The sequence below is a fragment of the Lepisosteus platostomus genome, chromosome 22, assembly GCF_059453375.1.
Source record: "Lepisosteus platostomus isolate fLepPlt1 chromosome 22, fLepPlt1.hap1, whole genome shotgun sequence".
Classification (NCBI taxonomy): domain Eukaryota; kingdom Metazoa; phylum Chordata; class Actinopteri; order Semionotiformes; family Lepisosteidae; genus Lepisosteus; species Lepisosteus platostomus.
In genome coordinates this window covers 12,884,323-12,901,684 of record NC_142632.1, presented here as the reverse complement: position 1 = coordinate 12,901,684, position 17,362 = coordinate 12,884,323, and the positions used below count along the sequence as shown (strand labels likewise).

At 38.7% G+C, this 17,362-nt stretch overlaps 1 protein-coding gene across 2 annotated transcripts; it reads left to right on the top strand.

Annotated features, from left to right (window-relative positions):
* The first annotated feature begins 227 nt into the window (after positions 1-227).
* On the top strand, positions 228-16,268 carry galnt17 (polypeptide N-acetylgalactosaminyltransferase 17). Of its 2 annotated transcripts, none has more exons than XM_088616439.1 (11): positions 228-1,406; positions 3,426-3,609; positions 5,599-5,765; positions 6,973-7,147; positions 7,795-7,890; positions 8,487-8,604; positions 9,644-9,829; positions 10,291-10,428; positions 10,686-10,781; positions 11,775-11,936; positions 12,453-16,268. In XM_088616439.1, the coding sequence occupies exons 1-11, from the start codon at positions 1,163-1,165 to the stop codon at positions 12,588-12,590; spliced, it is 1,704 nt and encodes a 567-aa protein (XP_088472565.1). In that variant the 5' UTR covers positions 228-1,162; the 3' UTR covers positions 12,591-16,268. The 2 variants fall into 2 exon arrangements, with proteins under 2 accessions (XP_088472565.1, XP_088472564.1); XM_088616438.1 differs by having other exon boundaries at positions 231-1,406; positions 7,795-7,992.
* The last annotated feature ends 1,094 nt before the right edge of the window (positions 16,269-17,362 follow it).

The window sequence follows — 17,362 nt, the reverse complement described above, 5'->3', positions numbered from 1 at the left end:
GTCAGCGATAGGGCAGTTTAAAAGCTGTGGTTGATTTAATTTTTAAATCTCTCTTTCGTCTGACGATCCCAACCCTGGGCAGTTCATTGATAGAGTTTAGTTTTTTCCTCGTATTGTAAAAAAATCTACATGAGAAGACAGATGAAGAACTTTCACGTTACCATTAAAGACGAAAAAGTTAACAACTGTAATGAACATCATCTTTAGCTATCCAAGGCCCGACTCTTACGCTTCGACAACTCATTCAGATCTGGAGTGCAAAGTGTATTTAGGGTAATCCAATCCACTCCATGTTTTCCTCTAGTTTTTATCCAAGTAACCGCTATCTCATTCTCAGACGGATTCAAGGAAAGGGAAAGGGATAAAATTAGAAGAAAGACGTCTCGACAACGAAAAGGACTTGCTATAAAAACCCCAGCTGATGCGATGCTTTAATTTATTTTTTTGCGACGTGATTAACGGACTCAATTGAGGAGACGCTGCGTCTACAATCTTACACCTCATTTTAGCTGAGGTTAAAGAACCTTTGCCAATACCATGATGTGATGTTTACAGAGAGCTTAAGTATTTAAAAAAATAAAATGGGATATCAAATGCGTGGAATCGAGTACGTGTCGTTGATCCCATTTTATTTGATTTTTTGCGTTTTTCCACTTTTTGTTTTGATTCCGCTCGGGCGATGTTTGTGCGTTTAAAACGTACAGCGCTGTTCAGTCGTGCATTCGGAATAGACATCATAAAAATGACTTCTGTAGTATGCAATCGGGGGTGGTAGCTGTTAATTACAGTATCATCAATACTAAAATGATTTCTCTCTTGAAATCTTGCCAGGTGGCGAAAACGGACTGCTCCGTCCATCTGTACGTTTCGTAAATTTTGCAATATTGCATGCCTGCCCTTTTATGTACCACAACGACTGTTAGAATTGTTTTGACAAGACGAATTAATCCCAGTTCAACAACGAATCGCTGAGACTTGGCTTCGCAGAATCCTCCACCATAAAAGACAGTATTCCGCGGAATGGCTCGAGTTTGATTAGTAAATGTTACTCTAGTGATCCTTCTTTGCTTATACCAAAGTTACCAAAAAAAAAAGGACGGCATCTGTATTTGTGTTAAAAAAAAACCCGTCTCTGGGGTTCCTCATCTCTACGACAACTTTAATGGCTTTGGTTCCGAGAAGATGGAGAATGTTATTGGTGCTGAATTTGTTAGCAGTGGTCGGGTTTATGACTTTTTGGGTCAAATGTAATTCGAGGGCGGTACAAGACATCGACCAGGACACCTCAGCGCATCTGAATAGGAACCATCACTACGACCTTACAGCTCATGGTTCAAGCATCAGCCACGAAATCCTATTGAAGAGACTGGGGTCCCTAGAGGAAGTGGTCTATAGGCAGCTAAATGGTATGTCAGCTTTACTTCGGTTGAAAACCTTTTGCTAGATATCCACAGCTTTTGAAATCTGGTCAGAATTATCATGATATAACTTGCACATCCATCAACTTTTAATGTTACTTTTAAACACTGTAAAGATCATTAAGAAAATGTTCTACTCGTTTTCAAAGTTAGCAGTTGCAGAATATGTTTAGAAGGTACGACGACCAGCAATGACATTTCCGTGTTTTAAGGAAGGTATTTGCTGAAAACAGAAACTTGATACATTTATAAGTAATCCCAGTTTTTGATTGTATGGTCATATCATGGCACAGCTGATGCATGGATGTGTAGGTGCAGAGTAATGTTTTAATATCGGTAAAATCCAATGATCTAAAGAGGGAAAACAGCAAAAGTAAAATAAGGAGTGTGACCCATCATCAGTTTAAACAGATTTTGCATCATCTACTCAAAGATTTACCAATTGTCTTCATTGTAAATGGTGAACTGAAAATAAATTATGTTTAGAACGTATGCAATGCGGTTCTAAATGCATATAAAGAACCCCTGGCCTCAACAAATAATGACAAGAGGAGATCTTTTGGTAAATCTGACCTCATTAATACAGTGCAAGATACAGAAGCTACAGTACATGTGCATCTATCAGACAGGGATGTCAAATGGTAAAATGGCTTAAGATGTGGTAATCTGATGAGGTTGTGGTTTGACAGAGACCAGAACTGCCTTTATTGTTACATTTCATCTTTAATCAGGATGTAAACCTAATTTCATCAGAAAAATCTTTCTACAACAGAGCCCTGCCCAAGGCAGCAGAGGAATACAAGACTGTAAAAACTGCTAATTCAATAACTTCCCCAGTAGCTCCTGTACAAGGCTGCCATGATCTTGCATCCCATATGAATCCAGATCTCCAACATCCTATTAAGGGCCTAAAACAAACAATCTGCTGTACAGTATGTGGGACAGGCTACACAGTTGAGAAGATCGCCATCTGCCCATTCAATAAGCATGATCATGCTTGTTTCTAATGGCAAATGCTCATGGTACCACCTGATGGACTTTGATAGAGCTCTTTCAATGATGATTGTATCTAATCAGAGGTGTAGCTACCATTCCCATCACTCTAACCTCTGTTGATTCATTGATAGGGCTGATCAGGATATTCCACAACTAGTAACAGATGCTGTAGAGTGTTCTGACCCAATTCAAAACAGGATTGTCAGTTTCTAATAGATTCAGTAGATAACAGCAAACAAATTAGGTCACTGGATCTCTACCGCTCTGCACATTACTTTCAAAAGATATTACTATACCACCCATCTTGCAGGAGTAAGACCAAGGAAATGATTGTGGAACTAGCCTAGCCACGGAATATCTTTCTGTGTTTACTGCTCTCTTGGTCACAAATTATTTCCCTCATGTAGTTTCTGCATATAGCATTTTCTGAAATGGCTTGTCTTGTCATGGCAATCAACAAAATCTGTGCTTTTTGTTTGCACAAATTAGAAAAGAAAACCCTCAAATACAGTGAACTGCATAACCACGTGTAAACTGAATACTTATAAGAGATTACAAAGGACAGGAGGGCATTTGGCCCATCAAGCCAAACCTAGCCTTGTCCCCTTAAGCAGTCCTGGTGCTGGTGACCCACACACCTGTTGGTTGTTGCTCCAGTCATCCCTTAGTTACACAATCAAATCCTTCACTGACTTAATAATAAGAAGATCAATTTGAACTGTTTGTACCCAGCTCTTAGACGAGTTGGAGCTTTAATCATTGTATTTTGGAAGTGAAATAAAATCCAAGAAACAACATGCAATTCAATTGAACCACCTACTCAGATCAATTAAGGCTTTGATTATCTAATGAATAACCTAATGAAGGTGGGAGGGAATGAAAAGCACCAGGACTGGGAACCACTGCCTTAACAAACCAGTCATTTTTAGAGGTCAGGCGTTTCCATGTCAAAGGGTGAATAAACAGGCAACTAAACGTATACAATCTTTAACCAAATCTCCCCACCACCAGGTTTGTCAAAGTCTCTTGGGCTTATTGAAGGCAATGGGGGGCTGGGAAAAGGTGGTCTGCCAGCAACCCTGACCCCGGCTGAAGAAATCAAAGCTAAAGGCTTGAGAGAGAAATATGGCTACAACGCCTATCTGAGTGAGAAAATCTCCTTGGATAGATCCATCCCAGACTTCCGCCCAAGCAAGTATGTTCCGAAGCCGACAGCTGCTATGCGTTCATTTATGCACCACACAAATCTGAGTTTAATTTGATCGGCTTTGATGTTTTATTCATGCCTCTGGTCTTAGAAGTTATGCGAACGTTTTCAAAAGTCTAAACATGCTAGGCACACTAACTATACAAGAAGGGAATTTCTGCATTCAACTCTCAAAAGACTGTCAAAAGACTTGCATAAATAGCGGGTTTGCAGATATTAGCTTCTGCATGAGTATGTATCCTACTTTTCCCATTAAAGAAGTCATGTATTGCTCAAATCATGTTTTGGAATGTAAAATAAATGAAAATGATAAGTTCTGGCTTAATGTCAGGCAGCTGGTATCCATGATCCAGAAAAGAGTACAGTAATTACTTCGCAGTTTCATGTTTGTTCAAATACCATGTGTGTGATGTCATCCTTTGAAGTCAAAGATATTATGCTTGAGGTTGATTTTCCTGTATCAGCCAGTTACAATAAACAGGCTAATATCAGTCTGGCTGCCAGGATAGGAGCATTTCTTTAATGGACAAATAGGTACATTAAGAGCTCAGTCCTGGAATCTAAATTGCTTAGCTTGTTCAGATCACATTCATTGCAGGATGAGCAAACATTGCTGAAAAAAAGACCCAATAAATTTTACTGATATACCGTAATTTGCACAAATTTGTGTCAGGAGGTTGAAGTCTTTCATATACAGTACCATTATGGTGCTTTTCTAATGCACATAATTCCCTACAATTGCATTTCACAGGAAGCTAGGGCAGACCTTTAAGTGCATGAATTCTTGATTATTTTGACATGTTATCTTGATTAAAAAATGCCAGATATTTTTTGTGTACGAATGAGTAAAAATGACTTGGTTAAACGTTCTCTGTGTGTTGACATCTGGCTATGCACTCTAAATTTCTTTCACAATTCTTTATTTGTATTTAAATCCTGACTCCATGGGGAATCAATTACAGAACAGAACATATACACTTGTTCCTGAGATACACATGCACATTACAATAGTCCAAAAATGAAAAAAAAGGGGAGAAACATCACATTAAGCTACATTATCAATAATGGTGTCCCAAGCCACCACTGTATAGAAGCTGACCCATTAACCTTTACAGAAGCAAATATAATGGATAAATCATAATCAAACACATAAGAAACAGCAAGCTATATATCCATATCTGAATTTTTAAAGTAAAAGCAATGTTCAAAGAATATGCTATGATGATTATTTTCCCATGAGCAAGGAAGAGTTTTATTGATTTTGTTCTTTGTAGCATTTTTAAAAGACACTCAGCACTGGTGGGTAACCTAACAATCCCAGAAAAAAAACATGTTTAGAATTACATAAAACCTTTCAATTGAATTAATGAATATGAAGGATATGGAGGTGGATAGCTTTCGCTGTCAGACAGTTTCCTATTGTGACACAAGGCTTTGAGCAACCATTTTCAACCATTCACTGCTTTAAGCTCTATCCTAAAACACAATTGTAGAATATCACTCACACATCTATCCATTTTCTAAGCACTTCATCCAATTTAGGGTTGTGGGGGAGCCGGAACTTATCCAAGCAAGCACTGGGAGCAAGGCAGGGTACACCCTGGATGGGACACCAGTCCATCACAAGGCACACACAGATATAAACCCACACACACTCACACCAGGGCCTATTTTCCCAGAAACCAACTAGACTACCAGCATGTCTTCGGACTGCGGGAGGAGACCAAATCACCCGGACGCCACTCACATGAATGAGGAGAGCATACAAACTCCACACAGATAGCACCCCAGGTCTAGAATTGAACCCAGGGCTCCAGCGCTGCAAGGCAGAAATGCTACCCTCTGTGCCACCATGCCACCTCGCGTGCTTCAGTTAATCATTATTGTGCAGTCCTGCAGAATAACACATGCTCTTTTCCCTGACCGGATGGGCTGTGGGGGATTACCTCTGACTGTGCTCTGTGTCTGTATTTTCAGGTGCAAGGAAGTGACTTATCCTAGGAATCTTCCTCAGATTTCTCTCATTTTCATCTTTGTGAATGAAGCCCTGTCCGTGATCCTGCGTTCCGTCCACTCTGCTGTCAACCACACTCCAGCCCACCTCCTCAAGGAGATTATCCTGGTGGATGACAACAGTGAGGATGGTAAGTCACGGATTAAAGCAGAAGCAATATCCAGGCAATTGTTTCTGCTGTCCTACCTACACAAAATAAAGCCAAGAGGTTTAAATAAGAAAGCAAGCATCCATTCCGAGAGAGTCTGCACAAACATCTTATGAATTCAATTAGAACAATTCATTAGAAAACTGAATGAGAAAGAAAAGGAGAAAAGAACAATACGTTTGTTGTTTTTACTTAATCGCACCTGCTCTTTCTAAGAAACTGGAAAATATTAGGAACAGATAGCCAATATATATGTGGGAACTTTTGTGTTTGAATGGGTGAAATTATGGCCATCTGAATTTGTAGTTGATATAATGTTGGTATTCATCTGCATCTGGTATTGAGAGAGACAGTTCTATTCTCACTGTACTCTTGGCAAACGCAAAATGGCAGGTGGCCAAAGTTCTTTCTCAGCAGATGGAAAGAGATCACAGTTTTTTTTCATATGGAAGAGCAGACAAATAACCTTGCACTTGTGGTCTGTATAATTCTTTCCTGCAAGGCGCTGTTCATTATAAAATGTCACATTCCTCAGTGAAATCGCGGCATTCTGATTCACTCTCGGAGCATTTCAAAAAGTGGGCATTCCAAGTTGTATACGATAAATGGAGACCACATTTGCTGTGGCGTTTAAAATCAGAAGCTTAGCATCATGCAAAGATATTTTCTAAGCAGTGATCATTTGTTGTCAAGTTAAAAATAGTAAAACACAGCTAACTACAAAACAGCTTCTCACTTTACATCACAGCTGCTGAATGTTTTACCTTTTCAATCCTCCCGGCAGAGTCTACATGTGACACCATTTACTAATCCCAGAGGCCATTTAATTCACATTTCAGTCCTACAGTTTACTGATGCATTTGTATATTGTCAATTGTTGAGTAAGACATCCAACAGCTCTCAAGAATTAGAGGTGCGATTCACAAGAATCATGAAAATGTTTAAGTAGTTTAAGGTTGGTAATGATAATGTAACTTCGAGTACACATCGGGCAATGAACAAGTTGTCAAACTGGGAGCGAAGATTAGTGCTTTGTGCATTTTAAAGGGAAAGATAATGTAAAATGAACAATCAAAAACAGAACACTGTGCATAACTCATTGTCATTCAGTAATTTAAGAAGGCCTCTTTGGGAAGGCCTTTCTTATGGTCATCCAATAGGATATAAGGTGCCTCCTTATCTGTGGCAGAACAACTGAAGGGGCCGCTGGAGGAATATGTCAACAAGCGTTACCCTGGTTTGGTCAAGATTGTCCGAAACCCCAAGAGAGAAGGACTGATTCGCGCTCGTATTGAGGGGTGGAAGGTGGCCACAGGGGAGGTTACTGGGTTCTTTGATGCTCATGTGGAGTTTACACCTGCATGGTAAGTAAAAATGTCTCGCTCTGCAGATTTTTAAATACAGTACACTGCAAAAGTAATTACAGGTGCTCAGACATTCTGATTGGACTGCAGAATCGCATCCAATTTTTAAACGATTAAGCTTGCATTCCTTCGACTGTTTATAAGACGCTAGGTTCTGCTTTTTGTGGATTTGTCTTCAGTGTCTGACTGCATATTTTCCAGATTTATTAACGAATTTCCCCTCTATCGAAGTATCTTCACGTCATGTTCTCCTAGAAAAGGTGCATAGAGCTTAAATGTCATTGGGTGCATTTATAAAGATTCAGTTCCTGGCTAGGAAGACAGTGGGACTCAATTTACTGTAAAGGTTGTTTTAAAATCCTTGTCCTCTCTTAAAGTGTCGAGGTGTACAGTATATACTGTACTGTACATGATCCCTCTATGCTTCGAACAGTCAACTGAAGCAAAAAAATTGAATTAAATGTATTGGTCACAGACCATGCTAATCATGCACTTCCTGCAGTAAGGCAGAGGAATTTGATGCAATTTCTACTCCCTAATTTACATGCTCACGTTTCATAATCATTAGGAACCCCAGTGAAGCCTAGAGGAAATGCATCTTTCAAAGGGTAAATACATCATTTATGCATGTGATCTTTCCTTGCTAGGGCTGAACCAGTTCTGTCAAGAATTAAAGAGAACTACAAGCGGATTATTCTCCCTTCCATTGATAACATCAAGCACGATACATTTGAACTGGAACGGTATGAAAACTCTGGGCATGGTTACAACTGGGAGCTTTGGTGTATGTATATTAGCCCTCCGAAACAATGGGTGGATGCAGGAGATACTTCAGCACCAATCAGGTTTGTGGACTGTAGGAGAATGGGCAATTAGAACTGGATACACAAGTCTCCCAAAGACACTCCTGAATTCCCTGTCCTCACCTACTGTGCAGGTATTACAGCTCTGAAGGGCTGTCAAAAACAGGAGTTTCTAACAGCATGGACAACCTAAACTGGACTAAATGTCAATAGTATTATCATATGCTTATTGGTTAAATACAAACTTGTATCAGAAGATTCAGAAAATGAATTGAATATTTGTAACATATTAATGCATTTATTTGGATTTTTTGGGAAGGCTTATGGTCATCCAGTAGTCAGGTGTGGCTATCCCATAACACACTGGGGACAGCAAGCATGGAGTTTAGCCATAAACCATAAACCTGATAGAGCAAGTATTCTTGTGGAATAATTGCACAGGACTGGGATTTACTGTATAGGATTGTCATTTATTTTTCTGCTTAAAACATTTGTCAAACATTTAGACATGCTTTGTTTTTGCTTCAATGCGTTAGGACCCCTGCTATGATAGGTTGCTCCTTTGTGGTGAACCGGAGTTATTTTGGGGAGCTGGGTTTACTTGACTCTGGTATGGATGTATATGGAGGAGAGAACATAGAACTGGGCATCAAGGTTAGTATTTTTTGTCAAAATAATTTTCATATCCTGAGCTTTAAAATAAACTTTATACATGTATTTTTTGTTTTAAAAAGATGTATTTGAGGTAATCTGGGTAATTGTTTTGGGGGTCATTTTAATGAATTGATCATTCAAGACTGACAAACACTCAAGTGATGTGCATAAGCATGAGATCTCCTTATCAGTGTAAAGGTGCTTGGGCACAAATGATGAAGTCACTCGATTTGATTAATGTCAAACCTGCTGAAAATCAAAAAAGGAAAGCAGTATGCCTGTTATCAACAGAACTCATGCTGCTTCTGTAGCAAAGGTTGAAAAGATGAAAATGTGACAGGTAGGCTGTGGATGGCCTACTTGTCAGCCTTGAGCATCATTGAAACATTATGGGATGACATTTGGCTTCTAATGCCCAGAGACCAGTGAACAGGCTTCTGCTTTATGTGAGCAATGGGACCAAACAGCTGACAGCATCAGCAACCTGTTGCAACGAATCTATCACTGATATGCAGATTGCTTCCAACAGCAGCGATAGGAGATGAGCCTGTTAGTGTTGCAGTAGACTCCCTGTTAATGACAAACGTTAATGGGCATAAGGAATTTATACAGCCTCTTCAATTCAATGTCAGTGCACCTACTACAAAAAAATATATATTTTACTTTCAGGATAGTGTTTGTGAATTTTTGGCAGCTGTAAGGCATCATTTTTTGATGCACAGCATATTGTAACATTTATTTCAGTAAGGAATCTCATGGAAACCGATTTCGTTTTTCAGACAGTACAGCACAAGCATCATCAGCATCGATAGAACAAAACCTCAGCAAGACAGTTAAATCGGCCTACTTAGGGCTTTACTGGATCACATTTACCCTCAAGTCTGATCATGCACTTGATAAAAAGATCTAAAAAAACCTGCTGGACTGTTCTTGTTTCCTTGGACTAGATCTGAAGGGCACCGCCCTAGAGGGTGTACTACAGTATGTACACTTGTTAGAGAGAACTGGCAATGCTGACACTACCCGTTTGCCTTTTCAGGTTTGGTTGTGTGGAGGAAGCATGGAAGTGCTGCCATGCTCTCGCGTCGCCCACATGGCAAGGACTAAGAAACCATATCACAACAACATTGGGTACTATGCCAGGAGAAATGCCCTCCGTGTGGCTGAAGTCTGGATGGATGACTACAAGTCTCATGTGTACCTAGCGTGGAATATTCCCATGGAGGTGAGCCCGTTACAGTAGCTGGTACGGTGCGAGACTTGGTCATGTTAGCAGAATGTATATATCAAATTTCATTTACACACTTACCAGACAACGTGTGGCCTTAAGAGGAATGTTTAAAAGGCCTTTAGAAGTACACCGATGTGAAGCATAACAATAGCCACAGGTACCGATAATACCTCCCATGAAAGAGAGAGGCTCTTCTAATGGTGCATTAGCAGCGTTTGAAGTTGATTTTGTTATATTCCTGGACTCTTTTATTGCACAGAGCTCTTAGTTTTAAAGCCTACTGCCGTCAGTGAGCAGAACACATTAAAGCATATACAGAAAAAACAATGTTTTACCAAAATGAAAGGTATTTTACCCAACAGGCAAGAACTAGAGAAAAACTAAAGACTAAAGAAATGTGCTGCAGCAGTTGCTCACGGTAAAAATTGTTTAGTTCTACTTTTGCTTTTTTCCAGAATCACGGGATAGATTATGGAGATATCTCAGAAAGAGTAGCCCTAAGGAAGAGGCTCCAGTGTAAAAAGTTTGAGTGGTATCTGAACAATGTGTACCCAGAGCTGAGGAGATACAATAATACCGTATATTATGGGGAGGTGAGTGACATTTTGCAAGAACTCTTGCAGAAATAAATGCAGTACAATATTTAAAGTGACATGATACAAAATGAAATCTTAGTGAGAAAAGGGTATTGCTTGGTAGTGAAAGAGGTCATCTGCACAAGAAGAAGAAATAATTTCAAATGAGCTGTGAGAGGTTTCCTTGTCCTTTTCGCCAAGTTTAGCATTTTGACACTATTTGTATTATGTCAAAAAATTATGTATTAAGTTGCAATGTTACTTTTGTGGTACAGATTCGTAATGACAAAGCCTCCCATCTGTGCGTTGATCAAGGACCCAAAGCAAATCACACAGCTACTCTGCATCCCTGTCATGGGTGGAGTCCTCAAGTGAGTGTTTCTGCATTTATTTCTAACAGATCTTGAGAAATGCTAGACCTGATGTAAGGTTTAAAGAAATAATGTAACAGAGGTTTTATTTAATGGTATGTCACAAGTGTGCAGGCAGTGTATCCTCACATCACTTGGTTCAAATGTACTAGGCTTATAAAATAAGGAACACTGCATTTTATTAAAATACTGGATAACAGACCTGATTCTGTGCATCAAACCACATACTGTATACGCAATTAACTTATTTCATACATTTAAAATATAATTTAAGATTTTCAGTGCAATGCATTAATTCCAGGCTAATGCTGTCCTGATGAAAATATAATATTTATGTCAATCATAGCAATGTTTATGCACAGCCAATAAATTAACTCATAATCAGTGAAACGCAATCTTAATTCCTCTAGTAGTCCCTTTAAACAAACGTGCAAGACAGTTTCAACTTGCATGAGCTTGTGTGCAACATGCACAGCGCTACAGTATAAGAAAATGTTCTTGTATCAGATAACATCACGGGATTACTTGTAGAAATCTACACGAGAAAAAAGCTGAAGAACGTATCTCCTATGAAAAGTCAAATCACTGATTCTTGCTTACTTACTACCAGTCTTTATTTTAAAACTAAAGAAAAGCCAGGAGGAAATCAAACCTTTGACCTACAGTACTTGCTAAACTCTATGCTGTGTATTACTGTGCATGATTAGAGAGCAGATACAAGATGATGTGGCAGGTTTCTTTTATTACTGCATGTGGGTAGGTATAAATAATTGGGATTTAAAGCCAATAATATGAGTTAGGAAGAATAATTGGGATATAAAGCCAATAATATGAGTTAGGAAGAAACGCCAATAAAGTTACATGAGTCTGGGTTTAAACCAAGGAATTCATTGATAAGGAAGCATGCTTTTATTTTTTTGTATACGGTTCCATCATATGATTTTTAAAAAGTCAAATCCAGTACCATAGTAAGGAATGGATTCTGTTTTCCAGCTTGGAAGGTACACTAAGGAGGGGTTCCTGTATCTAGGTCCACTGGGAAGTATATGGGAAGATACACGATGTGTAGTAGATGACAAAATAAGCAGGTTCCCTCAGCTTCTGGACTGCGAGAAAATCAGTCACCTTCAGCAGAAAATGTGGCATTTCTCCCAGGTTTGTCCACATAGTCCAATTCCAACCACCTCATCCTCTGTCCTCATGTCCTCCGATACTCCCTCCTGATGAGGCCTCCTCTATTAAACTGTTGCTTTAATTGAACTAAGTTTTTTTTCCTTAAGAGAACTTTGTTTTAATCACTGACAAAGTTGAAATCTTCAAACTATGACTATAACCATCTCTTTAAAGGCTGGAGAGAGTAGACAAAGATCTAATTAGAAAACAAGTGAACTTTCGGATTAACTATACAAAAATTCCAAATTAAAGCCAGAGATACTGGATTTCTCAAGAGCTGGACTAAAAAACAGATTTGCGGTTTAACTAGAATTTACAGGTCATATTACCTAAACCAGCATTTTCTTCATTAAAGCTATTCAGCTGAACATGACTGAGTTAATAAGAGTTAAATTTCCACACTGCATTATGTTTTTTACACTATTGTAATAAGGATGACAAACACAGAAGATACCCAACTCAAGTAATTATTTTTAAGTAATTATTTTCTAATTGCAGAACGAAGCAATCGTTAATAAGGAGACTGGTCGTTGTTTGGAAATAACACCCGCCAATGAGGGATTTGGGTACTTGCTTGTTCTACAGCCCTGCACTGGCCAAAAGTGGACCATCAAGAACTCCATGAAGCACTTGTGACAGGATATCAACACCCACTTTCTCTTCCAAAAAAATATTTTTTATATCGAGCATGGATCATTTTTTCCCCATAGACCTCCCACAACAGATGTACAGATTAAAAAAAATAAACGCCTACAAACTGTTGTAATTTCTGAATTCATTCATCAGATTTCTAATGAACAAGTAAGTACAAGTTGCCCGTCATCACTTTTAAATAGCCACAGCTATTCTGAACACTTTGTCTGTGGGAGTGGTGAGAGAGAACTGGCAAATGACAGGGAAAAGTTCTGCAGGAGTTTTGCAGCTCCCTGACCCAGAAGACAAAGCCTACAAGTGTATAGAAGAATTTCTCATTTCAGGAGATTTTTCATTAAATTGAGAATGGAAATTTCCTGGCAATTACTGGGTCAACATCGACTGCTTGTTGGGGGCCTTTCTGCATTTTTTTAGATTTCCCCTATCTCCCAGACAGGGGGCGCTGTGGAGTGCTGATTTGCTGGGCATTAGTGCAGCCTGTCCCATTGATTGAGGTATCGATCTTGCAAATCAATTCAAGAAATGAGGAGCTGATTGTTGTCAAATTTTCCAGGGGAGTGGTTTGGAGAAGCTTAAGACCGAACAGCTCTAGTCTAATGCTGTTGTTCCATTAACCAGTTTGGTCTTTAGCCTAGACAGTAGGGTAATTTAGGTATGCTAATATTCACACACTCTAGAGAATTCTTACTTCCTCCCTGACCTCCTGGCATTTATTCTAGCTTTGGGATTGTTAGAGGCAAATTAAAGAATTCCATTTTCAACTTGATTCAGTCAAGCAATTAATGCTTTCCAAAGATTTCCTTTTGAGTTCTTCGGGGACAGGGCTGCTGTGACTTTTCTTTAACTTGTATGTTCAGGGCTTTAAAAAGATTGCTGTAGAATTAAAACAATTGCAGAATACAGATTTTCCTACATTGATGAAAGGTGGGAAAGGAACTGAAACTTCAATCTGAATCGACCACTCAATGGAAAGAATCTGTGTGATTGTGTCGGGCTGGGACTGTTCAATGCTTTGATCAATGGTTACAAGCCTTTTCTCAACTCGTTTGCCTGGAAATTCTCTTTCTAACCAGAGCATTTTGAAGGCAGAAGATAAACAGTTGATCAGGAGAGAGCAAAGGAAAGTCTCTGCAAGTTCTCGGATAGGTGGTCTCTCAATATGATCAATGTGGGGGGGTTTTCAGAAGGAGACATATCTATTATAAGGCTTACTGGGTCAAATACTGTAAACCTTCAGCTCTGGACAGTTGACGCGTGCCACTGGAGCAGTTGATTCAAGTGGTAAAAAAAATCTTCAAGAGAACTGATAGACTCAAAATGTCTCCACAAACAAGGTGAAAAAAAACTGAAAACAGAAATTGTGCTATTTGGAAAGCTGATGACCTCTCTTTCTGAATTGAAAAGCGAGATACTTTAAAATAATGTATCAAACATGGAGACTATTTTTTCTTCCATGATCTAGATGTTCTAGATTTCTTGACCAGCAAGCATACATTGTAGTGTATTAAAATCCACCAAGGAACTATTTTATATGCAGCACTTATGTGTACTCATTGTACACGTACTGGTTGCATTATTTGAAAGCAATAACTACTTGCCGATGAAGGCCATTCTTGACACATTGCTGTATTTGTCTCTTAACACCAGATTTTTCAACCCATTGGTCCACGGACGGCTCTTATGTAACATTACTTATTAAATTGTGGTCTTGCTCTGAACTGCTTTTTAGCCTAAGCACTCCCCAGAGGAGGAGAGCCTTAAGGATCTGGTCCCTGGTCCAAGAAAGGTTGAGAAACACTGGCTTAGAAGAGATCTAAGATGTCTTAGGAGGTGAATGCTTTACAATTCTGTCCTTTTCTTGGGTCTAATAAAACAGGTTTTATCTGGAGGTGACAAGTATTGAAGTCCATCAACAGCATTAATTCTATGGATTTAAATGTATTGAATAAAATCTCAAAAGTGTAGATCTGTGATTATAATTTTAAATTTTATTTGAAATACTTCTAAGCCTATTTGATTTCAATGATTGTTGTGGTACTGTATGCATTACTCAAGGTGACTATTACATTAGATTCTGTTTTAGAAAGTTATCTTCAGTTTCAGCAGTTGCTAATTAATTGCAGACAAAAAGCTCTGTGCCATTGGACTATTTTTACATCCAAGCATTTAGGGTCAAATTAACTGCGTCATCACTGTCATTCTTGCTAGTGTTGCTGTCACAGGTCTTGAGCCCTGGGCTTGATTCCAGATGGGTCCTTCTATGCATCAAGCATGGGTCATCTTTATTTTCTCCAGACCTTCTACAAGAGATGTACAGATGTGTGCTCTGTGTGCAAACTGTGGCACGGAATTTGCATGTTCACATGGGTTTTTCCAGGTGATCCCATGTGCCAAAGACATGCTGGCTAGTCTAACTGATGTCTCTAAATTGTCCCTGTGTGCATGTGTGTGACCTGAAATGGACTGTCATTCTATCCAGGATGTAGTCCCACATTGTGCCCTATCTGGGATAGGTCTGGAGTTGTTGAGACCCTAAGCAGGAATAAATGGCTTTTTAATAATCGACATATTAACACAAAAACTGATATATTTCCTTCAATATAACATATGAACAATTTCAAATATTGTTCAAGCTGAGAGAATTATGATCAAATAATAGTTTGGTTCCTTTTTAAAAGTGCCAGAGGAAAAGCCAAAATCTCCTTCTTCATGTTAATAGTAGAATCCAATTCCAGGTGGTCTCCCATTATACAGCATTTATAACAATTGTCACAGCAGAGTCACAGTTTTTGCTGCAAGGGAACAATTTTCAATGCTAAAAATGTTTTAATGTAATGAATATAAATCAAGAGAATGAAAACATTAAAATACTCCAAGCTGTACTATTAACAGCTATTAAACAAAATACGTAAAACTATTACTACCACTATAACCGACAATAACTAATGAGGACGGTAGCAAACAAAGCTCAGGGAGATCATAACTGGATCGAAACCAACTGACACTCTCAGATTTTTTCATTTGAATTTAATGAACCATATAAAAGAGGTGATGTTTAAAAATTAAATTTACAATATTGTTGCAAAAACGAAAAAAAAAAACACATTTATACTGTTTTTTGCTCTATGGTCCATACATAAATATATATTTTTAAAACACCGATATACTGTATATTAAGGTTCTTGTAACTTTCCTGTCTTACAGTATGTGTGCAAAAGCTTTGCCAACTTCAATATTTCTAGCGTTTCTGTTATATTAGAAAAAGACATAGATCTAAATGTTGCTTTGCCAGTAACTGTTTATAAAGCCTGAATTTTCATTTTTGAATATTTTCTCCTAAATGTTTTAAGACTTTCTGTTCTGTTGCAAGAATTGCTGAAATGCTTTTTGAGATGTAGAATAATCACTACAAGCTTTACAAGCTTTTTCTCTAGAATAACTAGACTCAAAGAAGTACTGTATGATGGGCTCTTCAGCTTCCTAGTAAAAGACACAGCAACGCCCTTTCAGGTACTAAAAAACTGTATTATTTTAGGATTTGTTTAGCTAACTTTAATGGGTTGTGTTACTATTGTAAATGTGTAGTACTAAAGAGTGCATCAGGTTGTGGTTTATATTTGTCAAACTTGTCTTCCAAAAGAATAAAGGACTTATGATTAAGATGTCCCATTCTTCTTTGATTCTGTTAAAGGGAGATTTCTCCTCATTTGTGATAATGGGCTGTCTCACAAGAATTTCAACCCTTGATTTTCCAGTCACATGTCCAGACCCCTAACCACTGCTCCACACTGATGTCCTTCCTTACCTGTAACTACCTTTACACTATACACTGCATGTTGGTAAAGCATCATTACAATTGCATAATAGTACAAAGCTGCTTCCAGCTAAAATAAGTATGTTCAAAAGTAGATAAACTTCAAGTAGATTTCTCCACCGTACTGTACCAAAGTCTTGCAGAATTTTGTACAACATAGCCAGTATCTGTTAAAAGGACCTTGTGGCGGTATGGAAAAACAAAAGATTTCTATTCCTCCTTAGTTCGCAATAAAAGCTGGGTATATTTTTTTTCTGAACCAGTCCCACAAAAAATTCTTCAAAGGATAACAAGGGCAGATCATTTATTTAATGAATTCAGAAACCGAAATCCTTCTAATACAAGGAGCCTTTTTATTGCCACAGAACAAGCACTGCACACATCAAAACTGATCAGCAGCGCATACTAATCAGCTAACCCAATATCAGTGGTTGTCTTACTCTTCAGGGAATTGCAGAGGTTGTGTAACGACGGAGAAGCTTTCAGGCAGCGCGTGCTGTCTTTTTTTAGAGCTTTGGTGCCCAGAACCAAGATAAAACAAATGCAATGGAAGGAATACTCCTTAAGTGTCATCCTAAATATACAGCGCTGCAGAAACACACATCTATCACGGACTGAGTGAAATACAAATGCATAGATGCTGGAGTGCCCCGGGGTCAGAATCAGACCTGATCTCGTCTCTCACCCTGTGAGCCTTGTGACTAAGCTATACAATGAAGCTCAGGCATACAAACGACAACATGGAAAGACACCGAGTTGGGCAAGAGTGAAGAAGTATACAAACCTTTCTGTCATGTGTGATGTGGAATACACAACATCAGAAATGTTACAAATAAGGCCAACAGGCTCATTGTCTTACAGTATTTGATTACTAGGGGCTCATCAACCTGCTGCGAGTGTTTGTCTGTGTGTGCCCTGCGATGGACTGGTGTCCCATCCA

Coding starts and splice junctions, on each gene's coding strand:
- galnt17 (XM_088616438.1), top strand. CDS start 1,163: ATGGCTTTGGTTCCGAGAAGATGGAGAATGTTATTGGTGCTGAATTTG. Junction 1,407..3,425: donor GGTCTATAGGCAGCTAAATG/GTATGTCAGCTT, acceptor CCCCACCACCAG/GTTTGTCAAAGTCTCTTGGG. Junction 7,993..8,486: donor GATACTTCAGCACCAATCAG/GTTTGTGGACTG, acceptor TCAATGCGTTAG/GACCCCTGCTATGATAGGTT.